Source organism: Sus scrofa, chromosome 5 (assembly GCF_000003025.6).
Source record: "Sus scrofa isolate TJ Tabasco breed Duroc chromosome 5, Sscrofa11.1, whole genome shotgun sequence".
NCBI classification, from domain to species: domain Eukaryota; kingdom Metazoa; phylum Chordata; class Mammalia; order Artiodactyla; family Suidae; genus Sus; species Sus scrofa.
The window spans coordinates 7,246,892-7,269,291 of NC_010447.5; the positions used below are offsets into that span (position 1 = coordinate 7,246,892).

The 22,400-nt window shown below is 59.6% G+C and overlaps 2 protein-coding genes across 4 annotated transcripts in view; one reads left to right on the forward strand and one right to left on the reverse strand.

The window, feature by feature from the left end:
• CHADL (chondroadherin like) lies at positions 1-12,071 on the forward strand. The gene is given in 9 exon segments (XM_005653107.3): positions 1-112; positions 1,567-1,735; positions 2,482-3,211; positions 3,214-3,363; positions 3,366-3,416; positions 3,419-4,182; positions 4,684-4,850; positions 5,814-6,012; positions 11,859-12,071. Coding segments are annotated over 9 exon segments (2,265 nt in total). The 5' UTR covers positions 1-104; the 3' UTR covers positions 11,886-12,071.
• The window catches only part of L3MBTL2 (L3MBTL2 polycomb repressive complex 1 subunit), a 19,828-nt gene continuing 8,342 nt past the window's right edge, over positions 10,915-22,400 (reverse strand). The window contains exons 5-17 of one of the 3 annotated variants that reach the window (XM_021091462.1): positions 21,975-22,054; positions 20,505-20,622; positions 19,534-19,668; positions 19,156-19,244; positions 16,221-16,419; positions 15,778-15,854; positions 15,495-15,599; positions 14,699-14,846; positions 14,257-14,339; positions 13,807-14,041; positions 13,265-13,333; positions 11,931-12,047; positions 10,915-11,604 (exon numbers count right to left, since the gene is read on the reverse strand). In XM_021091462.1, coding sequence (XP_020947121.1) covers positions 11,492-11,604; positions 11,931-12,047; positions 13,265-13,333; positions 13,807-14,041; positions 14,257-14,339; positions 14,699-14,846; positions 15,495-15,599; positions 15,778-15,854; positions 16,221-16,419; positions 19,156-19,244; positions 19,534-19,668; positions 20,505-20,622; positions 21,975-22,054 — 1,568 coding nt within the window. In that variant the 3' untranslated portion in view covers positions 10,915-11,491. Of the gene's footprint in view, positions 11,605-11,930; positions 12,048-13,264; positions 13,334-13,806; positions 14,042-14,256; positions 14,340-14,698; positions 14,847-15,494; positions 15,600-15,777; positions 15,855-16,220; positions 16,453-19,155; positions 19,245-19,533; positions 19,669-20,504; positions 20,623-21,974; positions 22,055-22,400 lie in introns of all 3 variants that reach the window. The other 2 variants (XM_001929185.4, XM_005653110.3) reach the window with 2 other exon arrangements.

A 22,400-nucleotide genomic window follows, 5' to 3' on the forward strand; every position in this document is an offset into this window, starting at 1 on the left:
GTCTGCGGGCCGGGAGGGGGGCTCCTGCCGGCGTCCAGGCGGGGACCGTCGCCGGCCTTTCCCTGTGCCGGGTGCCTCCAGGCTGGACCGGCCGGGCAGTCAGCATGGCGGGGTGAGTCTTTGGGCCCTGGGGTTGGAAGGAGGGGTTAGAGAAGCAGAGTGGCTGCAGGCAAGCCCCTGCCCCCTTTTGGGGCCTGTCGGGGGCTCTGGGAACCGCCTGGGCAGAGGCTGTCCAAGGGGCATCCAAAGTGGATTCTAAGGAAGGCGGTGAGCATGGCTGCTGCTCCCGGGAGCTCCCCTGAGCTAGTCCTCCAGGATCCTGAGAGCTCGGCAGCCATCGGAGGCCTGGGCACTTGTCCTTCATGGCGCTGTCCCCACGGGCCACCCCCTCTCGGGCCTGCCCTGGGCCTCAGTCTCACCACAGACTCTAGAAGGTGCCACTAGCTCCAAGGCTGGGCCAGACCCTGGGAAGTCAAGGTGACTGAAAAACGTGGTGACAACCCCATGAGCAGAAATGGGGGACACTCAAGGTGGGAGCCAGCCCAGGGGTCAAGGAAGGGCCACCCAGAGAGCTGAGGATGAGGGAAGAGCTGGGATGGGGGTGTCACAGGCAGAGAGGAGGGAGCCCCGTTCTTCGTGCTTCTGGTGAGGCTGACACTGAGGGATCTGAGCAGATGCCAGATGGGGGATGAGGAGTCAGGACTTTCCAGCAAAGGCAGTGAGGAGACGCTAGAGGGTGTTCAGCTGAGGGTGTCAGGGCCCGTCTGTAGTCTGGAAAGTTCCCTCTGGTTGGTGGTGGTGAGTGGCGCACTGGGGAAGCCAGGAGCGCCAGCGTGGCGGCAGGGTCCCTGTGAAGAGGCTGGCAGGGCTGAGAGGTGAGAGGGTCCAACTGGAAAAATGGCTCGTTGGGGAGTGGGTGGACAGACCCTGTCCTAAGCACAGCCCCAAGGCCCTGGCCTCAGTTCCCCATCCCAGTCCGGCCTGGCACTAAGATGGGAAAGGACAACAGAGGAATAAACAGGAGGGAAGTCGGAGCCACCCACTTGCCTGTCAGCACAGCTCTGACCAGCCATTAAAGTGCCTCAAAGCTCTCAGATCCCCAAGTCTTGCCTCCCAGCTCGAGCCAGGCCTGAGTCCACCCCTCCAACTGCTGGGCTGTCCTCCGAGGTGGGTGCCATCGTGCCCCGCCACCGTGTGCTGATGCCACATCTGTCTGAGCAATGGCTGATTCTCCTTCCACCACCAGCCTTGCCCTGGGAGGTCAGGGCTCCCTCCGACCTGGAGCCTCTCCGCAGCCTGGGCATACTGCCTTTGACAAAGCTTCACTGGGCAGACAACCAGAGACACTCGCCAGGGGGCCTGTCTGAGTCTGTTTCCTCAAGCGTAAAACAGGAGTAACGATGGAACCTCTGCTTGGGAAGGGCTGGAGGCTCAGGGTGACGACAGCTTCCCTGGGGCCCAAGGAGGAAGACATCTGAGCGGCTCTAGGAACAAGAGCTGGGGCTCAGTGAGTGCAGTGTGGACCCCTTGCTCCTGTGGATGACTGACCCTTCCTCTCTCTCCCAGGCCCCAGAGCGTCTCCTTGGTGCTGCTGCTTCCTCTGCTGCTGCCACTGGGGCCAATCTGGCATGCAGCTGCCCAGCGCTGCCCACAGACCTGCATCTGTGACAATTCCAGGCGTCACGTGGCCTGCCGGCACCAGAACCTCACTGAGGTGCCAAATGCCATTCCTGAGGTCAGCGGGGCAAGTGGGGTGGGGGTGGTAGCAGGAGGAGCCTGCACTGGCACCAGTAGATATGCCACTGCCTGGCTGGGAGGCCTTGCAAGTCACTTTTCCTCTCTAAGCCTCAATCGTCACATCTGTAAAACAAGAATGATAATAACCAACAACAGGGAGACAACCTATTTAAAACCTTGGAGTTCTCATTGTGGTGCAGTGGAAACGAATCCGACTGGTATACACCCCTGGCCTCCATCAGTGGGTCGGGGATCCAGCGTTGCTGTGAGCTGCCGTGTGGGTGGCAGCTGTGGCCCTGATTCGACCCCTAGCCTGGGAACTTCCATATGCCGTGGGTGTGGCCCAAAAAAGCAAAAAAAACCAAAAATAATAATAATAAATAATCCTATGACTGAAACAAGTTAGGAGACCTATATGGATACTGAAGTAAGTACAGGCCGTACGGCAGAGAACTGGGATACACTGGGATAAGAGACGGTCTCTGCCCTATGGAGTCAAGTGCTAGAGAGGAAGAGAGAAGCAGGCCGTGACCATTCAATGCACAAGGTGCCAGAGTGGGGGATACCCAGGTGGCTGGGGAGGAAGGCTTCCCAGAGGTGGTGTCAGGATGACTCGAATAAGGGAAACGTGAGGGGAGGAGAGTGTTCCAGGTCAGGGCACAGCACGTGCAAAGGCTGGGGTCAGCAAGGGGCACAGGCCGTGGTCCTTGTGCTGCTCAGCCTCCCCTACCTCTCCCTGCTCAGCTGACGCAGCGGCTGGACCTCCGGGGCAACGTGCTGAGGGTGATCCCTCCAGCTGCCTTCCAGGACCTGCCTTACCTGACACACCTGGACCTGCGGCACTGCCAGGTGGAGCTGGTGGCCGAGGGCGCCTTCCGCGGCCTGGGCCGCCTGCTCCTCCTCAACCTGGCCTCCAACCGCCTGAGCGCACTGCCCCAGGAGGCGCTGGACGGGCTGGGCTCGCTGCGGCGGCTGGAGCTGGAGGGGAACCTGCTGGAGGAGCTGAGGCCGGGGACGTTCGGGGCGCTGGGCGCGCTGGCCACGCTGAACCTGGCCCACAACGCCCTGGTCTACCTGCCGCCCATGGCCTTCCAGGGGCTGGTGCGTGCCCGCTGGCTGCAGCTGTCCCACAACGCGCTCAGCGTGCTGGCCCCCGAGGCCCTGGCCGGCCTGCCCGCCCTGCGCCGGCTCAGCCTGCACCACAACGAGCTGCAGTCCCTGCCGGGGCTGGCCCTGTCCCAGGCCCGCGGCCTGGCCCGCCTCGAGCTGGGCCACAACCCCTTCACCTACGCGGGCGAGGAGGACGGGCTGGCGCTGCCCGGCCTGCGGGAGCTGAGGCTGGAGCACGGGGCCCTGCAGGCCCTGGACCCCAGGGCCTTCGCCCACTGCCCCCGCCTGCACACCCTGGACCTCCGTGGGAACCAGCTGGACGCCCTGCTGCCGCCGCAGGGCCCGGGGCAGCTGCGCCGGCTGCGCTGCAGGGGAACCCGCTGTGGTGCGGCTGCCGCGCGCGGCCGCTGCTCGAGTGGCTGGCGCGGGCGCGCGTGCGCTCGGACGGCGCGTGCTGGGGGCCGCGGCGCCTGCGCGGCGAGGCCCTGGAGGCCCTGCGGCCCTGGGACCTGCGCTGCCGGGAGCCGGGGCGCTGGAGGACGAGGAGGAGGAGGAGGAGCTGGGGCCGCGCGGCCCCGCGCCCCTGCCGGCGCCCCCAAAGAGGAGGCCGGGGCGGCCCGGCCCTGCCCGCGCGCCTGCGTGTGCGTCCCCGAGTCCCGGCACAGCGGCTGTGAGGCCCGGGGCCTGCGCGCCGTGCCCCGCGGCTTCCCCAACGACACCCAGCTCCTGGACCTGAGGCGGAACCACTTCCCCCTGGTGCCGCGAGCGGCCTTCCAGGGCCTGGGCCGGCTGGTGTCGCTGCACCTGCAGCACTGCGGCATCACAGAGCTGGAGGCGGGCGCCCTGGCGGGCCTGGGCAGCCTGATCTACCTCTACCTCTCTGACAACGGGCTCTCAGGCCTCAGCGCTACCGCCCTCGAAGGGGCGCCCCGCCTTGGCTACCTGTACCTGGAGCGCAACCGCTTCCTGCAGGTGCCAGGGGCCGCCTTGGGCGCCTTGCCCAGCCTCTTCTCCCTGCACCTCCAGGACAACGCCGTGGACCGCCTGGCACCCGGGGACCTGGCAGCCGGGCGGGCCCTGCGTTGGCTCTACCTGAGTGGGAACCGTCTCACCCAAGTGTCCCCTGGGGCGCTGGGCCCAGCTCAGGAACTGGAGAAGCTGCACCTGGACAGGAACCAGCTGCCAGAGGTGCCCACGGAGGCCCTGGAGGGGCTGCCTGCCCTCCTGGAGCTGCAGCTCTCGGGGAACCCGCTCAGGGCCCTGCAAGAGGGGGCCTTCCGGCCCGTGGGCCGCTCACTGCAACACCTCTTCCTGAACAGCAGTGGCCTGGAGCAGGTGGGCACAGAGGTATGGGGGTGGGCGGAGACAGCACAAAGCCCTATATGGCTTGTGTTCCTTCAGCAAACACTGCCGCCCTGCAGCAGCAGGCCCAAGGCTGGGCGTAGGGTCCCTGCCCCAGGGAGCTCAGGTGTGGGCCACAGACCAGGCAGGATCCTGGGCCACACGAAGGGGCTTGCCAGGGAGGGCACTGCCAAGCCCTGGAGAAGGGAGGAACCTGGGTGCATAGGGTTTCCTACTTTGTGGACAGGGCTTTGCCATTATGAGGGGAATCTGAGGGTAGCTGAATGAGCTATGAAGTGGGGGTCCGAGTGACTTGCAAAGGGCAAGTGCTTTGGCTCTGAGCCAACCTGGCTCCACCCCAGCACTGCCCTTCCTGCCCACCTCAGGCTTTCTATGCCTCTCCTGTTGGGGGAGCATGGGTGGGGCTCCCTTCCAGGCCTGGGGGTGGGACGGACCTGGCAGGAGCTCACACCAGGGCCTGACACCTTCTTGCAGATTTCTCCTGGGGCCTTCTCGGGCCTGGGACCCCAGCTCCAGAGCCTGTACCTGCAGAAGAACCAGCTGCAGGCTTTGCCCCCGCTGCCCGGTCTCCGCCAGCTGGAGCTTATTGACCTTAGTGGCAATCCCTTCCATTGTGACTGCCAGCTGCTCCCGCTTCACAGGTGAGCACCCCCACTCACCCCCCACCCCCGCCCCAGCCAGGGTCCCCCAGCTGCAGTCAAGCCTCCACCATCTCCGCAGGGCACCACGTCGGCACCAACTGAGCACCTTTGGCAGGGGAGGGTCCTGCCAGGGCCAGCTACCCTTCTTGGGGGAGCCAGACATCTGCAGGGCTTGGGGTGGCCTTCTCTGAGCCTCTCTTCCCTCATCCATAAAGTGGGCATGAAATCCACTCAGCCTAGTGGGGCGGGACCTCGTAATTGTGTGGAGACACTCTACGTAATTGCATAAGAGAGCAGTAAGAACCCCGGAGTCTGTGACCCGGGCTCAAGTCCAGCTCTTTCCTTGACTGTCTGACTTGGAGCCATGACACCTTTCTGCCATTTCCTCACCCGTCAAGGGATGATAGTGATTACGTCTGCCTGGTGGTGGTTGGTTCTACGAATCACATTATTATTATTAATATTATTATTAGCATTGCTTTTTAGGGCCGCACCCATGGCTTATGGAAGTACCCAGGCTAGGGGTCCAATCAGAGCTACAGCTGCTAGCCTATGCCACAGCCACAGCCACACCAGATCCAAGCCACGTCTAACCTACACCACAGCTCATGGCAACATTGGATCCTTAACCCACTGAGCCAGGCCAGGGATTGAACCCCTGTCCTCATGAATATTAGCTGCTGAGCCACAATGGGAACTCCAAGAATCACATTAAATTAGCTCCTCTAAATCGGTTTGAAAGGTGCCTGGGTCAGCAGCCCTCTGTTTATTACTATCCCCGTTTTACAGGGAGGGGTTGAGATTTGAAGTGACTTGCTGGGGGTCGCGTTAATTGGTGCGAGGCTGAGCCAGGATTCCGAGTCTGCTCTCACTCGGCCCCACTGCCCCCACATTCCTGAGGACCTCCTCACGCCACGCTGGAAAGCTCAGCACAGCAGCTTCTCTGAACCTCTTTCTCCCCAGGTGGCTCACTGGGCTGAACCTGCGTGTGGGAGCCACCTGTGCCACCCCTCCCAGTGCCCGAGGCCAGAGGGTGAAGGCTGCAGCTGCTGTCTTTGACGCCTGCCCCGGTGGGGCCACCAGGAAGGCCAAGCGGACGCCAGCCCCCAGGCGTGGTGCCCAGAGAACTCCCAGGAAGAGAAGACAGCACGGAGCAGACAAGGTTAGCCAGAGAGCAGCTGCGGGGTGGCCTTGACGGATGGGTCAGGTTCCAGAGTCCCCGGAGGTAGCAGGGATCTGACTCATCTTGGTTGCAGTTTCATGTGGTTCTAGAGCTGGGCCGTGACCTTTTGCTTCCGATCAGTAATGTCCATCCCCTCCTAACCTCCTTCACCTCTGAGCTAAGCCCAGGGTGGGTGTGTAAGGAAATAACTTTATGCTATTTCATCCTGTGGGACAGTGGCCTGATTAAACCACAGCATCCCTGGCCCCTGTGTGTCCGTGAGAGTGACTTATTGCTGGACGGCTATTGATTCAGCACCCCCTACCCCCACTCAACCCCCGCTGCCGCCCCTGATCTCAGGGGCCTCGCTCGCCCTGTGCGGGTGTGTTGGTGCCACAGGTCACCCTCCATCACCCCCTTGGCCTTACGTTTGCCATCCTGACAAATCCCCTCACAACGCAGTGCTCAGTTGTAGCAAAATCTCGCAGCTCATCAGAGAAGATGGAGCAGGAGGACATGGGCGCCCCATCCACGTGGGGGACCCTGCGGTGTGCTGCGGGTACACAGGGGAGGCAGGCCTTAAAGGGAAACCCTGGGCAGAACAGGGGGGCTCTGGGAAGGTGGGGAGAGGGCTCTGCCTGCCTCTGGAGTTTAATGATTTGGGGGCGCCTGAGGACTGTCAGATGGTGTTTGTATTAGCTTCCTAGGGCTGCTGTTGGCAAGGACAACAAACCGCGTGGGTAGAACACCAGGCATTTATTGTCTCACAGTTGTGAGGATAGAGGTCTGAGGTCAAGGTGTCAGCAGGGCTGTGCTCCCTCTGAAGGCTCCAGGGGGACCTTCCGTGCCCCTTCCAGCTTCTGGTGGCCTCAGATGTCCCCTGGCTGCAGCAGCACAACTCCAGTCTCTGCCCGTGCCGTCACATGGCGTCTCCATCTCTTCATGTCATTTTCCTGCGTCTCTGTGTCCACATTCCCCCCTTTTATAAGGACACGAGTCATCAGAGGAGGGCCCACCCCAGTGACCTCATTTTAACATATCACCTCTGTGGAGACCGTTTTTGTTTTGTTTTGCTTTTTTAGGGCTGCAGATGTGGCGTTATGGAAGTTCCCAGGCTAGGGTTTGAATCAGAGCTGCAGCTCCTGGGCTCTGCCACAGCCATGGCAACACCAGATCCGAGCTGCCTCTGTGACCTACACCGCAGCTCGCGGCAAGGCTGGATCCTTAGTCCACTGAGCAAGGCCAGGGATTGAACCTGCGTCCTCATGGATTATTAGTCGGGTTTGTAACCCACTGAGCCACGATGGGAACTCCCTGGAGACCCTGTTTCTGAGTAAGGTCTCATTCAGAGGTATAGCTTCTTTGTGGGGACGCAATCAACCCGAAACAGTGTTCCCTGTGGGGATGGGCTGGGAGCGGGAAAGGAACCCCTAAAAAGAGCCCAGGCTGAAGGTGAGCGTTTCGGGCTTGGAAACGAGACTGGGAACCTGAACGACTGACTGCAGCCGTCCTCATCTCAGCAACACGTGCGCGGCGCTTTCTGCAGAAACGGCGCTCACACGCAGCGTCGGTGCCCTCTCCCTGCGGGAGCTCGTGTGAGCGCTGAGCTCCGCTCAGGAGCAGCGGCCTTGGTGGGTCCACTCAGAGTATGGTGGCTGCGACGGTGTTTGGGACTTCTCAGCCGCTGCCGGCCACCCACCGTTTCTGTTATGGAGATGCTGTGCCACCAGTGCCAGCCCCGATCTAGGTTTTTTGTTTTCACTTTGTTGAAAGTGGCCGTTCCTCCCAGGAATACAAAGGCAGTGGAGAAGGGTAAGAGCCCTGAGCCCTGGCATTGTGTGCTGGGCTGGGGGTGCTCGCCTGGCTCAAGGCACTCAGCTGGGGGTCATGTGGCAGATGAACCTGGCTGTCACCCACTGCTGTCACTTGTCAGTTTAAGCCACCAAGTTACTAAAGTTTAATGAGCCTTTTTCTTATCTGCAAAATGAAGTCAGCATGTCCTCACAGGATTACCGTGAAGATGAAATAAGCCGTGTGGGTTAAGGATCCGGTGCTGCCACAAGCTGCAGCATAGGCCCCAGCTGTGGCTCAGATCTGGGGTTTCCGTGGGTGTGGTGTCGGCCACAGCTGCAGCTCTGGTTTGAACCTGGGTGGGGAACTTCCATGTCACAGATGTGGCCATAAAAAGAAAAAGACAACAAATAAGCTGTGTGAACTAGTGCCCGGCACAGTTACCAAGAGCAGCTCCCTTGGCTACACTGGAGGGTCGGGTGGCCGTAAAGGAAAGGGCAGGAGGCCTCGTCCGGTGTTTGCATTTGGGCTGACCCACACCAGGGAGCCACACAAGACTCGGGCTTGGCCTTTGGGGAACTTGGGGTTTGGGGAGAGGGCACTGGTGGACTGTAAGAGTACAGCGTGCTGTTGCTATGGAGACGGGGCACTCAGGAGATGACAGGTGCACTCGTTTATTGCTCTGCACCTTCCGGCTCATCTTCGGAGCGGGCGCCATGGGCTGGCACATTAGAAGGCACTTTTTTTTGTCTTTTTGCCTTTTCGAGGGCCGCTTCCTCCAGCATATGTAGGTTCCCAGGCTAGAGGTTCAATCGGAGCTATAGTCACCGGCCTACGCCAGGGCCACAGCAACGTGGGATCCGAGCCGCATCTGCAACCTATACCACAGATCACGGCAATGCCGGATCCTTAACCCACTGAGCGAGGCCAGGGATCGAACTCACAACCTCATGGTTCCTAGTTGGAGTCCTTAACCACTGCACCAGGACGGGAACTTCTAGAAGGCACTCTTGCTAAGGACATACCGACAAAATGGACTTCAGGAAAGGGATTGAATTATCTCATACAGGTTAAGTATGGGGAGGCCAGACTGGGGCTTTAATGGCAGCTAAACTTGTCCTCCAGCTCTGCATCCTTATCCTGGGGCTTCCGTTGTCCAGAGCATCTGTAAGCATCACTTCTTCATTCAGGAAGAAGCAACTAAAGGCAGAAATGCCAGACAGGTCCCAGAAGCATTTCAGCCAGAACTGGATCCTTTAACTGCAAGAGCATCAGGGATAATGAATTCCTCTCAGCTGGGCAGGTCATGGCCCAGCAAGACGCCTGAGCAGACCAAGGCGGGGTGGGAGGGAGGGAGGAAAGGGGGTGCCAGCCCACTGGAGGACCGTCACCGTCACCACTTAAGTCTGTGTGAGGTGGGGGTGGGGAAGGCATGGCCCCCGTCCTGGGACCTGCCCCATTCTTGGTTGTCGCTGTGTTCCATGCCTCGTCATGCTCTGGGGGAATTCAGGCTGTGAGTGCTTTCTAGGCCTGGTTCCTGTACCACATGGGCCTGCATAGTGCATTTGTTTAATTGTTTTCTTTACTGCCACACCCACGGCATATGGAGGTTTCTGGGTTAGGGATTGAATCAGAGCTTCAGCTGCCGGCTACAACACAGGTGTAGCCACAGATCCAAGCCACATGCTGCAGATGGCAGCAACGCTGGGTCCCCAGTCCATTGAGCGAGGCCAAGGATTGAACCCTCATCCCCATGGATACTATGTTGGGTTCTTAACCTGATAAGCCACAACTAGAACTCTGCATAGTGCATTTAGAAAAAGAAACGGGGAGTCCCCTTCGTGGCTCAGTGGTTAATGAACCTGACTAGGAATCATGAGGATATGGGTTCGATCCCTGGCCTCACTCAGTCGGTTAAAAATCTGGCGTTGCCGTGAGCTGTGGTGTGGGTCACAGACGTGGCTCAGATCCCATGTTGCTGTGGCTGTGGTGTAGGCCAGCAGCTGTAGCTCCAATTCGACCCCTAGCCTGGGAACTTCCGTATGCGGGGGTGTGGCCCTAAAAGCAAAAAAAGAAAGAAAAGGAAAAAGGTAAGCTCTCTGAACTGACAGGAAATCAGCTCCCCTTGGGCTGGTCGCCCGTCTTTGGGGTGACACCAATAACTGGGTCCTGAGCACACCTACGGTCAGCGCCCTACTGGGCAAGCATGGCCAGTGGCAGCTGGACACCCACCCGCCACGCTGTCTCCACAGGCTGAGGAGAGGCCTGGCACACCTCAGGTTTCAGGAAGAGAAGAGACAGTGGGTCACAGGAAGGAGTTTCAAAGGAGATTAACAGGGAAAAATAAAAGCAGCTGCAACTTGGGCGGACGCTAGGTGAACTTAGAGAATTTCAGAGGGAATTGGATTATGGAGTTAAGAGGGGCACAGGCAGTAAGGAACAGGAACCAGGGAGTGTGTCCCTTGCCCTCCCCCAGGAGCTCCTGTAGGGCCACCTCAGCCAGCAGGGCTGCCCACTCCCCGCTGTTGAGGCCCAATGACTTCTGGCAGGGCCAGACCTGACTCTGGTTAATAGGGAGAAGGGGAGGGGTTCCCACTGCAGTGTAATGGGATGAGCGGGGGTCTCTGGAGCAGGTTTGATCCTCGGCCTGGCACAGTGGGTTAAGAACCCGACGATGCGGCAGCGGCTTGTAGGTTGCAACTGCGGCTCAGACCTATCCCTGGCCCGGGAACTCCATATGCTGCGGGGGCGGCCAAAAAACCAAAGCAAAACAAAACAAATAGGGGGAAGGGGAATGAAAAGGTCATGTCATCGCCAGGCTGGGCTCCAGCGCAGATAAAGGTTAATGCCGGAGGCAGGCTCCCTCTCAGGCCACAGACGCTCGTGTGCACATGCTGAGCTCACCTTCCTGCCCACCTCTCCAGTAGCACAGGGCTGGTGCAGTCTTTCCCACCAAGGCCCCTGCAAACCCCCAGTACCAGAGAACAGACCCTGCCTTTGAGCCACTGTACTTTTTCGAAATGGATGTGGTATGGAGCTCCCTGGTAGCTCAGTGGGTTAAGGACCCAGTGTTGTCCCTAGCCTAGGAACTTCCAAATGCCGAGGGTGCAGGGGTGGGGGAGTCAGTCAGTCCTCATGCCGAAAAAGAAAACAGGTCAAGGCCACCTCACAAGTCACCAAAACCTGTGTAGCCTGGTCACTGCTGTTCAGCTGCCGGCCGGAGCTGGGGCCTGGGGCTTCTGGGAGCGCAGAGCAGAGGGCCAACCCCGGAGGCCGGGAAGGCTCTTCCGCTTGCTGAAGAGGCTGCACCACTTGCATCAGTCAGGGGACTGTCTCCCCTGAGCGCTGCTCCAGACCTTTATTTATGACTTGCTCGGGCAGGAGTGTGTGCACGTGTGCCATACCCCCCCCACCACCCAGTGTGTCCCCCACCCCTGCAGTTGAGGGACACGGTGGGTGTGGAGGGGCGGTAGTAAGGAGCTCTGGCTGGAGAGGGAGCCGCTCGCGGCGCATCTGCGCGTCTCGGGCAGCCCCGGCCGCGCAGGCCCGGCCGGAGGAGACCCTGGCTGTTCCCTTGGTGCCTGGCCTCGCGGCACCAGGCCGATTTTACACAAAAAGGCTCAGTCTCCAAAGGAAGGGGGTGGAGGGTGGTGGCAGCGGCGGCGGCCAGGCTGGCAGCGAGGCGGGCTCAGTCGTCTGTCTCCTGCTTGATGTTCTCGATGGGAACAGGCAGCTGGGGACTCGGGGCCTTGTCGGGCGAGGCCATGTCCAGGTGCTCTTCCTTCACGCGCACGGTGATGACTGAGGAGGGAGAGGAGCGCGCCTGACCCCGGGCAGGGCTCAGGGCCTGGCTTCCCACAGACAGGCCCTCGGCACCGGGCGAGGAGAGGCCCTGGCCAGGTGGGCAGGCAGCAGGGGAGGCCCCACCCTGCGGGCCCAGAGGAAAGGCTCCTTTCAGCGTTGGCTGGGTGTTTGGGAAGCCTGGGCCCAGGGGGCTAAGGGCGGCTTTGTGCCCAGCAAACCCCCTTCAGCCTGAGTCTGCTCTCCCGCGCCAGGTGGGGAAGGAGCAGGCCCGCCTCTGAGCCCCAGAGCCGCCGGCCGCCTGGACCCGCGCAGGAGGCTCTTACTCTCATCAGGAACGGGCTCCGACGAGATCTTCTCTGCGGCCTGCGGGTCATCCTCCAGCAGGGGCTTCTTGGACCCCTGTCTGAGGGGCCGGGTCTTGGTTGGTGGTATTCTTTTTCCTTTGAATAAAAACAGAATGTGGAGTTCCTGTCATGGCTCAGTGGTTAACGAATCCAACTAGGAACCATGACGTTGCGGGTTCGATCCCTGGCCTTGCTCAGTGGGTTAAGGATCCGGCGTTGCCGTGAGCTGTGGTGTAGGTCACAGATGCGGCTCGGATCCCACGTTGCTGTGGCTCTGGCGGAGGCCGGCGGCTACAGCTCCAATTCAGCCCCTAGCCTGGGAACCTCCATATGCCGCAGGAGCAGCCCTAGAAGAGGCAAAAATAAATAAATAAATAAAAACAGAATGAAATCCAGGTTGGGGCTGTATCCATGTGAAGTGCAAGGGTGGGTCTCCCCCCAGCGGGCAGGCAGTGCGGAAGGCCCCCACTGGGGAGGGAGAAGGCCCGACCTCTGACCTCACCTCTAGGACTGCCCGGGGCTCAGAGGTTTTCTCCAAGAAAAGATTAATTTCACGCACCCCACCTGTGGTTATTAAGCTGCCCTTTTCTTTTTCTTCTTTTGGCTGCTCTGAGGCATGTGGAAGTTTCTGAGCCAGGGTGGAACCTGTGCTACAGCAGCAACCGGGTCACGGTTGACAATGCCAGATCCTTAGCTTGCTGTGCCACAAGGAAACTCCAAGCTTCCCTTTTCTGATCCTTTTCCCACCTCTGAAGTGTGACTTTGCCAGCCCTTGGTTTTGAAGGGCACAGGGTCCTGCCACTTGATCAACTCCACACCCTCGCAGGGTCTTAATTCTGCCTGGGGACCAGAACTGCTTCCTCTCTGCATGGTGCCACGGCAGGGGCCACCTCTCCAGCCGAGAACAGCCCTGCCTGTGGAGATGTCCCCGGAGCTTGGAGGCTGCCCTTGCTCCCACCCGCTGGGGGTCACCAGGGAACACAACAGCCTTGGGGAGCAGCTTCCAGTCCTCTGGTACCTTTTAATTTCAAACCCAGCGGCACACATCGCCTCAGAGGCCACGGCTCCCCTTCTCTCTCAAATACAACCTCTTGTCCCTTTTCCTGGCCATCCTGACCACTGCCAAAGACCAAAGACCCCCTACTTATGATCTGGGTCCCTGAACACCCGGGGTGACTGACGGGCCCATTGGGCAAAAGGCGGGAGCATGAACCAGGCTACCTAAGAGGCGACCCGCCACCTCAGCTCCCCAGGACACAGGCTCAGCTGCTGCCAGGCCCCCGCCAGCCAGGCAGCTTTAGAGCCTCACTTACTTTTCTTCCCGAACTGTTTCTTTCTCTTCTTTGTGGCCTCTTTGGCCTTCAGAGGTGTGGTGGGCTCTGCTGTTGACAGGCAGGGACAAGAGGTGAGGCTCAGACACAGGCTGCAAGCACATCCCGAGACCCCTGCCCGCCCCTCGCTGGCCCCCCTTACGCAGGGACACCCCCAGAAGGAAAGCCAGAGCTGGGCAGTGAGAACAGGGAGGGGGCTGCGGGGAGGGACCGGAGCACAGCCGTCCCTTCTTCCCACCCCATGGGCAGGGCTCCCGGAGGGACCTGGGGGTTTACCTGGGTGCACAGGGGCACGAGCATATGACAGAGTGGGCAAGGTCAAGGAAGGAGCTCTGCAGGCCAGAGGGAGAGGGAGACAGAGAAGTCAGGGGGAGGGAGGCAGGGGCCACTCTTCTCGGAAGTGGTCCAGGAGCGTCTCCATCTCATGCCAGAGAACGAGGGGGACACAGGGCAGGGGGAGTGATTGGCAGGAAGGAAAAGGAAGAGCAAAGTCAAGAGCCGCTTAGGGCCGTGAGAGCCCAGACCTGTGGCCACGGGCGGCTGGAGCTGGTAGCCGGTGAGCTCACACCAGCCGACGGGGTAGATGTCCGGGGACTCGCAGTCCACCCACTGGTCGTACTCGCTGTCCCAGCCGTCGAAGTGGATGCTGAGGAGCCGATGCACCACCCGCTTCACGGTGGCCACACAGATGAGCCGGGGCTCCATCAGGTCCACGGCCTCCAGCTTCATGCCCACCTTGAAGCCGTGGTTGGGGCAGTCCTGGGGGAGGGAGCAGGGCAGGTTCCTCTGACCAGCGATCCCACCGCACTCTGTGCCCACACCACCCCCTGGGAAAGGGACCGGCTGAACTGCTCGGCTCGGGGCTGGCGTCGGAGTTTGCGGCCGGTCTCAGCAGCACAGACTCAAGGAAAGGAGTGGGAACAGGTAGGGCCGTCCCAAGGCCACCCCGGGCCCCTGCCTCCTGGTCCCCTCACCATGTTGAAGAGTCTCGATGGCGCCGCTTTCGCCTTGGTCGTCTCCAAGTAGGTCTCCCAGCTGAAAGTGTGAGCCTCGTACCCTGGAGCAGTGGAAAGTCCGGCTGAGGGCCGAAGGGGAGCCGGAGAGAGTTCCGCCAAGCCCCCCATGGCCAAGGGCGCCCACAGCTCGGTCAGGATCCAGCCCGGAGTCTCTGCAGGAGCCTTCTCCCTCCTCCCCTGGCTGGTACCTGCTAGGACCTGGTTCTGTCCTACAGGTGGTTGACTGCTCACCGAGCCACGTACCAGCCATGGGGCGAGCCAGCCCAGACCAAGGGCTGGTGGTGACCTCGGGTAGCTCTGTCACCTCTCCAGTCCTCAGGCAGCTCAAGCTCCAAGGTCTAGCAGGGTCTAGCAAGGCCAGGAATCAGGGCCTCCCCCTGCCCCTTCCGGCTCGTCTTACCTTTCGGGGGTGTAAGCTCGATGTCGTTCTTCTGGCAGAAGGTGGCTGGGAAGATGGCGTGGGAAGAGGCGTGGTAGCAGAACCAGTCCGAGCCGTCTGTGGAGGGCCCCCCGTCCACACAGATCATCAGGTAGCCGTCCAGGAGCACCTAGTGGGCGGTGGGGAGGGGGCGGGGCAGACAGAACACGGCCTCCTGAGCTGCACCCCCGGCCCAGGGCAATGGGGCCACGAGGCGGGTGGATCCACCTGGAGCCAGTTCTCAGCCGTCCCTGAGCCACTTCAGAGCACTGAGCACTCGTGCAGCCCGTAATCGTGGGATCTCTGGGCTTCCTCACTAGACAGCAAATGCTGTGCCAGCAGGAACGCCATCTGCCCTTTGGTCACTGGGTTCTCGGGGTGAGCACATGGGCCCAGCCTGGAGACGTGCTGGATGGACAATCGGCATGTCCCCCAGTTTGCTCCCCAGGCAGCGGTGGCAAGGTCTGCAGCAAAGCCAGCCAGCTGCGGCTTTTGGCCAGGCCAGCACTCAAAAGAGATGGCAGGTCTTGGCAGGAAGGCCCCCAGCGAGGGGACAGAGCCAGGCTCAGGCCAGGGCTTCAATCAGCACCTGTCCAGCCTGGCTCTGACCGCAACTTGAGAGCAGATGCTGAGTGAGGAGCTAAGGCTCCACTCAGAAAAAGCAGGTGCCAAAGAGCAGCCAGTACCAGGAAGACGGGATGGACACTGCGTGCCGAGTTCTGCCACCCCCGTGCCCGCAGGAAGCCAGGCGGGAGGCGGGGGCCTGCCCCAAGCTCACCTTGCAGATGGTTGCCACACAGATGTTGCCCAAATTCAGGGGGTCAATGGCCTCTAGCTTCATCCCCTCCTCAAACCAACCGCCTTCCGTGTAGACGGCTCGAACCTAAAAGGAACGGGGCAGCTGGGGAAACTCCGGGCTGGCCCAGGCGATGGGGGGAAGCAGGCCATGGTGTGCCATCGGCCTGGAAGGAAGCGAGGGGGCAGGAACATGCCAGGGAGGAGGCTGCAGGCCCGGGGTGGACGTGCAGCCAAGGGGAACGCGCCTGAGGGCTGGGCCTCACCTTCTTGAACAGGTAAGGAACAGCGTCACAGTAGATCTTCCGGAAGGTGGGGTGGTGGGCCATGTCGCTGCGCCTCTCTTTTAGGGAGACGACAGATGGGGAAGAGAGAAGTGAAGCTGCTACCAGGGCCACCTCCACGCCTCCCCCAGAAGTGTGGGGCCGCCTTGCCCAGGCTCTAATCCGTATCTTCGCGCCACCCCAGCACTAGGAGGCGGAAGGCCCAGGGCCTCTCTCTGGAGGGGGATTCAGCCCTTAAGACCCGGACTCTTCTCTTCCCACTTGACGTGGGAGAGGATGGGGCCTGTAGCCTCTGGTTTCAATCAGTTTTTATGCTTCAAGCCAAGTGGCCTTGGTCAAGTCCCTCGACCTCTTGGGACCCCTGGTCAAGCACGGCCACCCGCAAGGCACACAGTCACCCCACCGCTCAGCCAGACCCACGTTACCTGACAGCTTGATGCCGTGCCCGACACGCCGTGACCAACCCACAGGGTGGATCAGGGGGCTCCACATGTGGCACCAGAAGTCATCGTCGCTGTCGCCATCCTCGTAGAGGAGCCGTAGGCGACCCCCGATGACCGTGTCCACCACAGCCATGCGGGTCCGCGACACCTGGGACTTGTCCACCACCTCGAGCCGCATGCCCTGCCGGAAGGGGTACTTCATGCTCTCCACCATCTGCAACGACAGCACCAGCCTGCCGTGGCCACGCGGCCTCTCCCTGCTCCGTCTCTTCAAAGAAGCCAGAGGACGGGGCGGGTGCGGCGGAGGCGCCCCAAAGCCCAGGTCAGGAGGCAGGCAGGTGAGCCCTCCTGTCCCCAGGTTCAGCCCTGGCTCCAAGTCCCTAGGGTGACACTGATGACGTGATGGTCACGACGTGTGCGGGTAAGTCACGGTGACGGGACTTACAGTCACTTTCCAGACAAAGGAAACAGGGACCCAGGGAGGCGGGACTTCCTCAGAGTCGCACAGGCTCGCGGGTAGCAGAGCTGGGCTCCAAGGGCTCCAGCCTCGTGCTCTTTCGGGGACCTGCGCTCTGGTCACACGGGTACCCCACGTCCCCTCTACCTTCCGGCCCCCAGCTGATGGCGCACAGGCCTCGGGGTTAGAGAACCGAGCGCCCTTTGCCTCCGTACATCTAATTTCAGCTCCGGCCCGCTGAGCAGTGGCTCTGAACAGCTTCCACAGTGCCTCAGTCAGGATGCCACGTCTCTGACACTGCAAAAGACAGATGCCCACGAGCTGCTGCCCTGGGGGGACCCCTGGGGAGGAGCTGGAGATTCTGGAGGCTTTGGTGCTGTCCTGCCGGGGGTAGGGGATGGGTGACTAAGCTTTGTGGGGCTTTTCCAGCACCAGGGCGCTGCAGGCTCAGGTGTGGGGACTGAGCCGTGCTTTTCCAAATCCCCCCAGAAGGTCACAAAGCAGCCACCAGGACAGGGATCCTTCAGCCCTCAGCTCAAGGGCGGGAATACACCTGACCCATTTAGCAGATGGAGACGCAGGGTGAGGCCCGGGCTGGGGTCCCGGGTCCACCCCCACCTGGCCTTTTCTGACACGCTCCTTCCCTCTGTGCCTTCTCAGGGTGACCCTGACCCGACCCGACAACACCCTGGTTTAAGGCCACACGCTACGCTAGAACTCGAGGTCTGCAAAGGCAAAGGATAGGGTTAGTGTTTTAGCTCTGAGCGCAGAACGAGGCACAGAGGGCGTGCTCAGCTGACTTTTTTCTTGGCTGTGCCTACAGCATATGGACGTTCCTGGGGCAGAGATCGAACCCACACCACAGCAGTGGGCCGAGCCACCGCAGTACCACCACCAGATCCTTCACCTGCCGCACCACAAGAGAACACAAGAGAACACCCTGATGTTTTTTTTCTGACTGAACATACAAACACATGGATGATGGGCCTTCATTCAAACACTTGACGAAGTCCTTACCTACTGCAGGCATCATAGGGACCCCGCCCTTCTAATCTTTCCATCCCCACTTCTTCAAAGGCAGCTGCTTCTGCAGCCTCCAGCGTGCACTGCAGGGTCTGGGTACGTGACCCTGGGTACGTGCATGCTTGCTGACCGACTCAGAGCCCTGCTCTGCCACCCAGAATCAAGCTCCTTTTAATTTAAGCTGAGGTGAGGCCACCTGGATACTCCTAGCGGCCTGTGTCACCCACAGTCACCTGCCTCATCCTCAAACAAGGGCCAGCTGAGGATAGGAGACGTGCATCCTCAGCTGCCAAACTTGTCACCTGTGCAAAGAACTACAGGAAACAGAGGAGAAAAAGCTTACAGTTCTGTTGGAAAGAATATGAAAAGAATATTAAAACATAGAGGTAAATGACAAGTGAGTACTACCCACTAGGTTCAAATAAGAGAAAAACAGGTTTTTTTGGTTTTGTTGCTGTGGGCTGCCCTCGCAGCATACAGAAGTTCCTGGGCCACAGCGGTGCCCTGAGCCATGGCAGTGACAACACTGCATCCTTAACCACTAGGCCACCAGGGAAGTCCTAAAGTCATTCTTTGAGGTGCTTGGAACCGTTCCTCACTGAAGGCCAGTGAAGGCCCACAGTTCTCACCAGCGTCCGGGGCCTTGGGTGTGATGGCCCCCCACCAGCTTCTAGGCCGCCCACAAAGCAGAATTCAAAGCTATATTCTCCACGGAGCCCTCGGCACCTGCTCCTCCTCAGGCCACAAGACCAGTTCAATCACATGTCACAGTGGCGCCTGCCCTGCATTCCCCTGCTTGCTGCTGTGACACTTACCCAGGGTGACATGGGAACAACACATGTGAGCATCGGGGTCAGATGTGGCCCAGGCACCTACGTGAGCGAGCCGCACAACAGCAGGCCTGGCACACTGGCGGGGGGACCCTGCCTTCACTGTGTGGCCTTGGGAGCCCTCTGAATTTTCACCATGTGTGATTTTTTTTGTTAAGGAACTAAATAATTTTTAAAAATTGGAAATGCCACACAGATGAGTGAAGCACATCCCTGGTTCAGAATCAAGGCTATTTTGTAATTAGTCATGGGCATGACTTCATCTCTGCCAGACTGGAGAGTCCTCAAGGCAGGACTCTGTAGCTCTTGTACTGTGTCCAAGACCAGTGATCAGATCTATTGAATGAATGCTCCTGAAAATGCTCGGAGCAAAGGTAAGCATCTAGAAGAACAAACGGCAGACCACACAACATGACTGAGTGGCTGCCCTGGAGTCTGAACCAGGAGGAGGCTGATGGGAGGCTGGGAAGGCGGACGGCAGCCACTGTCCATCCTTTGGAAACCTGGAGCCGCTGAGACTGAGAGGCACAGGAGCAGCGCGAAGCCCAGATAAAACGGGAGGGCAGGAAGGAGATGAGTCGGGGACCCAAAGGGCTCCGGGCCAGACCTTGATGTGGAAATCCACGGGAAGCGTCCTGGAGCCCACCAACCGCTTCATGAGGTAGCCCTTCCAATCGGTGAACTTGGCGTGGATGGCTGTGGAGACAGAGCAGGATCCTGACTAGACGGGCGGCGCTCCCACAGACGGAGCTGCCCTGGGAGCAGCAGAGGGGACTGATCACTTGTTCCTGCCTTTCAGGCCACCGATCACCTCATCTTATAAAATCAGGCTCCCCAGCCTGGATCTACCAAGGGGCCTCTGGGACAAGGGGGGACAGGGCACAAGGAGGCAAGTGGGTTCTGATCTGGTCTCAACTAAGTCAGGACACCCCTTCTCCCAAGGGCCCTGCAGGAACCGGCAAGGGGAAGGCGCTCAGCAACTCACTCCGCGGGGGCACCAGGATCTTGCTGTTGATGGCACACCAGCCAATGGGGTGGACGTCCACAGTGCCCAGGTTGCACCAGAAGTCATGGCTGGCATCATTTTCAAAGCCTTCGTACCGGAGCAGCACCCGGTACCCTGAGAAGGAAGAGGGAAAGGTACACTCTTAGGCCATCGGTCGCTCTTCTCCAGCCTCAGCTGAACATTCGCTGCCTGTTCCAATAACTCCTTCCACAACAGTCAGAGCCCAGAAACACCCACGCCGCTTCCTCAGAAAGCAGCACGGCAGAGTGGTGAGAATCCATCTCCAGCAGGACCAGCTCTGGAATAAACTTAAAAAGCTCTGCGGCCCCTCTAAGGCAGGCAAGAGAATTGCAAGTCCAGTGATCGGGCTTTCTGATTTTGGTTTCCAGGGCTGCAATGGAGGCATAGGGAGGTTCCCAGGCTAAGGGTCGAATTGGAGCTACAGCTGCCGGCCTACACCACAGTCACCACAACGTGGGATCTGAGCCTTGTGTGTGACCTACACCACAGCTCCTGGCAACAGCAGCTACTTAACCCACCCAGTGAGGCCAGGGATTGAACCTGCATCCTCACAGCTACTATTCAGGTTCATTACCAATGAGCCACAACAGTAACTCCTCTGTTTGCCTTTTTTTTTTTTTTTTTTTTTTTTGGTCTTTTCTAGGGCCACACCTGTGGCATGTGGAGGTTCCCAGGCTAGGAGTAGAATCGGGGCTGTAGCTGCTGGCCTATGCCAGAGCCACAGCAACACGGGATCTGAGCCAGATCCCCAACCCACTGAGCAAGGCCAGGAATCAAACCTGCAACCTCATGGTTCCTAGTCGGATTCGTTAACCACTGAGCCACGATGGGAACTCCTCCTCTGTTTGCTTTTGAAGCTAATTTTCCTGCCTATCCACCTGGATATGTTTTTCTGCAGCCGCGACCCTGCCTGGGCCCGGAGCACCCACCTGCCGCCTGGATGACAGAGGCGATCCAGTACACCCGGCTGGGGAGGACGGCGTCGCTGTTGAGCACCTCCACCTTCATCCCCTTCATCACGTCCTCCCACTGGTCGTACAGCGGCACCTGTGTGCAGGTGAGACAGCACGCTGCTCACAGCACCCGCCATGTGTGCGGGGCTGGGCAGGGGCGTGCGCTGTCCGTGAAGAGCCGAGTCAGGGAATGGGGGGCAGAGGCCCAGAGTCAGACAGCCCTGGGTGCTCGTCTTTCGGGACCAGCTCCTCGGGCACATCACACCTGTGCCAGCCTGTGCGACAGTAATGACATCTAGCAGCTTCTCACCCTCGCCACACCCCACCTGCACCTTCCTTAGCAACCAGAGAGGAGAGGGGTAGGAGTTAAACTGCGCTCAGCAGCAGTTCAGCAAGGAGGCCAGGAAGTGGGTTTACTCTGGTCAGAGGACTCAGACTAAAGAGGCCTCCTCCTGGATTTCCTGGGGTTTAGGAAACGGCCTTGAGAAACAAGAGAACCCCCTTGGTTTTTCTCCACGCCTGAGAGGCAACCCCACTCAGACCTGTGTGCTAAGTTCTTCCACGGCAAGCCTGGCCCTGCAGGGTCTCAGGGATGGGGGTGTAGGTGGGGGCATTTGTGTGTGTCGGGGAGCCTGCAGCAGAAGGGGGCTCCAGGAGGTATCCACACCTGCCTCCTGGGAACCAGTGGCCCAGGGCAGTTCACAAGCACCAAGCCTTCAATGGGAAAATGCTAAATATGGGGAAAAGGAAAGGGATTTTCAGAGGGGTTTTATTTTTTATTTTTTGTCTTTTTTTTTTTTGCTATTTCTTGGGCCGCTCCCGCGGCATATGGAGGTTCCCAGGCTAGGGGTTGAATCGTTAACCCCCTGAGCAAGGGCAGGGACTGAACCTGCAACCTCATGGTTCCTAGTCGGATTTGTTAACCACTGCGCCAAGACAGGAACTCCTCAGAGGGGTTTTAGTTAACAAAGCACAAAGTGTCATTATGTAAATAAGCACGGAGGGAACCTCAAAGGGAGAGTGCTAGAAGCTCTCAGTGCGGGTTTGTGTGAGGACTTTCTGGGAAAAAATGGTGGGGAGTTCCCATTGTGGCTCAGTGGGTTAAGAACCTGACCTAGTCTCCATGAGGATGCAGGTTCAATCCCTGGCCTCGCTCAGTGGATTAAGGATCCAACGCTGCCGCAAGCAATGGTGTAGGTCACAGATGTGGGCTTGGATCTGGTATTGCTGCAGCTGTGATCAGACCCCTAGCCTGGGAACGTCCATATGCTGCAGGTGTGGCCATAAAAAGAAGGAAAAAATGGGGACAGAAGGGTAAATTGGAGCGAGTGGCAAAGCTGGGCTCCTGGTGCCAATGGCCAGCTTGGAACAGCACTTGTGCAGGTGGGTGAGCCAGGGCGGCACCCAGCATCCCTGCTCCCCCGAGCCCATCCCCAAGGCACTCACGTGTTTAAAGCAGCTGACAGGAGCAGCCTTGTAACTGTGATCCTTCAGAAACTTCCCCCAGTCGAAACCTAAGACCAGTGCTGGGCAGCAAAGAGGAAGAGAGTTCGTCAAAGCTGGGAGCTCCAGCAGCAGCCAGTGCAAGAGGAGTCGGAGAGGCAGGTCCCTCTTCCACCGTGGCAGCCCTGGACCCACCCCATACCTGCCCCACCAGTGGCCATGAGGACCAGGAGGACCTCAGCCAAAGGCTGCCAGACTGCGGTGTGAAGACGGACACTCCGAACACTCCCAGGGAAATGCCTGACCTTCCTCCCGGAGAAAGAAGGAAATTCACAGACCCTTAGGCTTAAATTCCTCAGACCTCCCCCAACCTCCCATTGGCCACAGCCAATCCATGCAGGTGGGAGGTGCACACACCTAGGCCCCTTC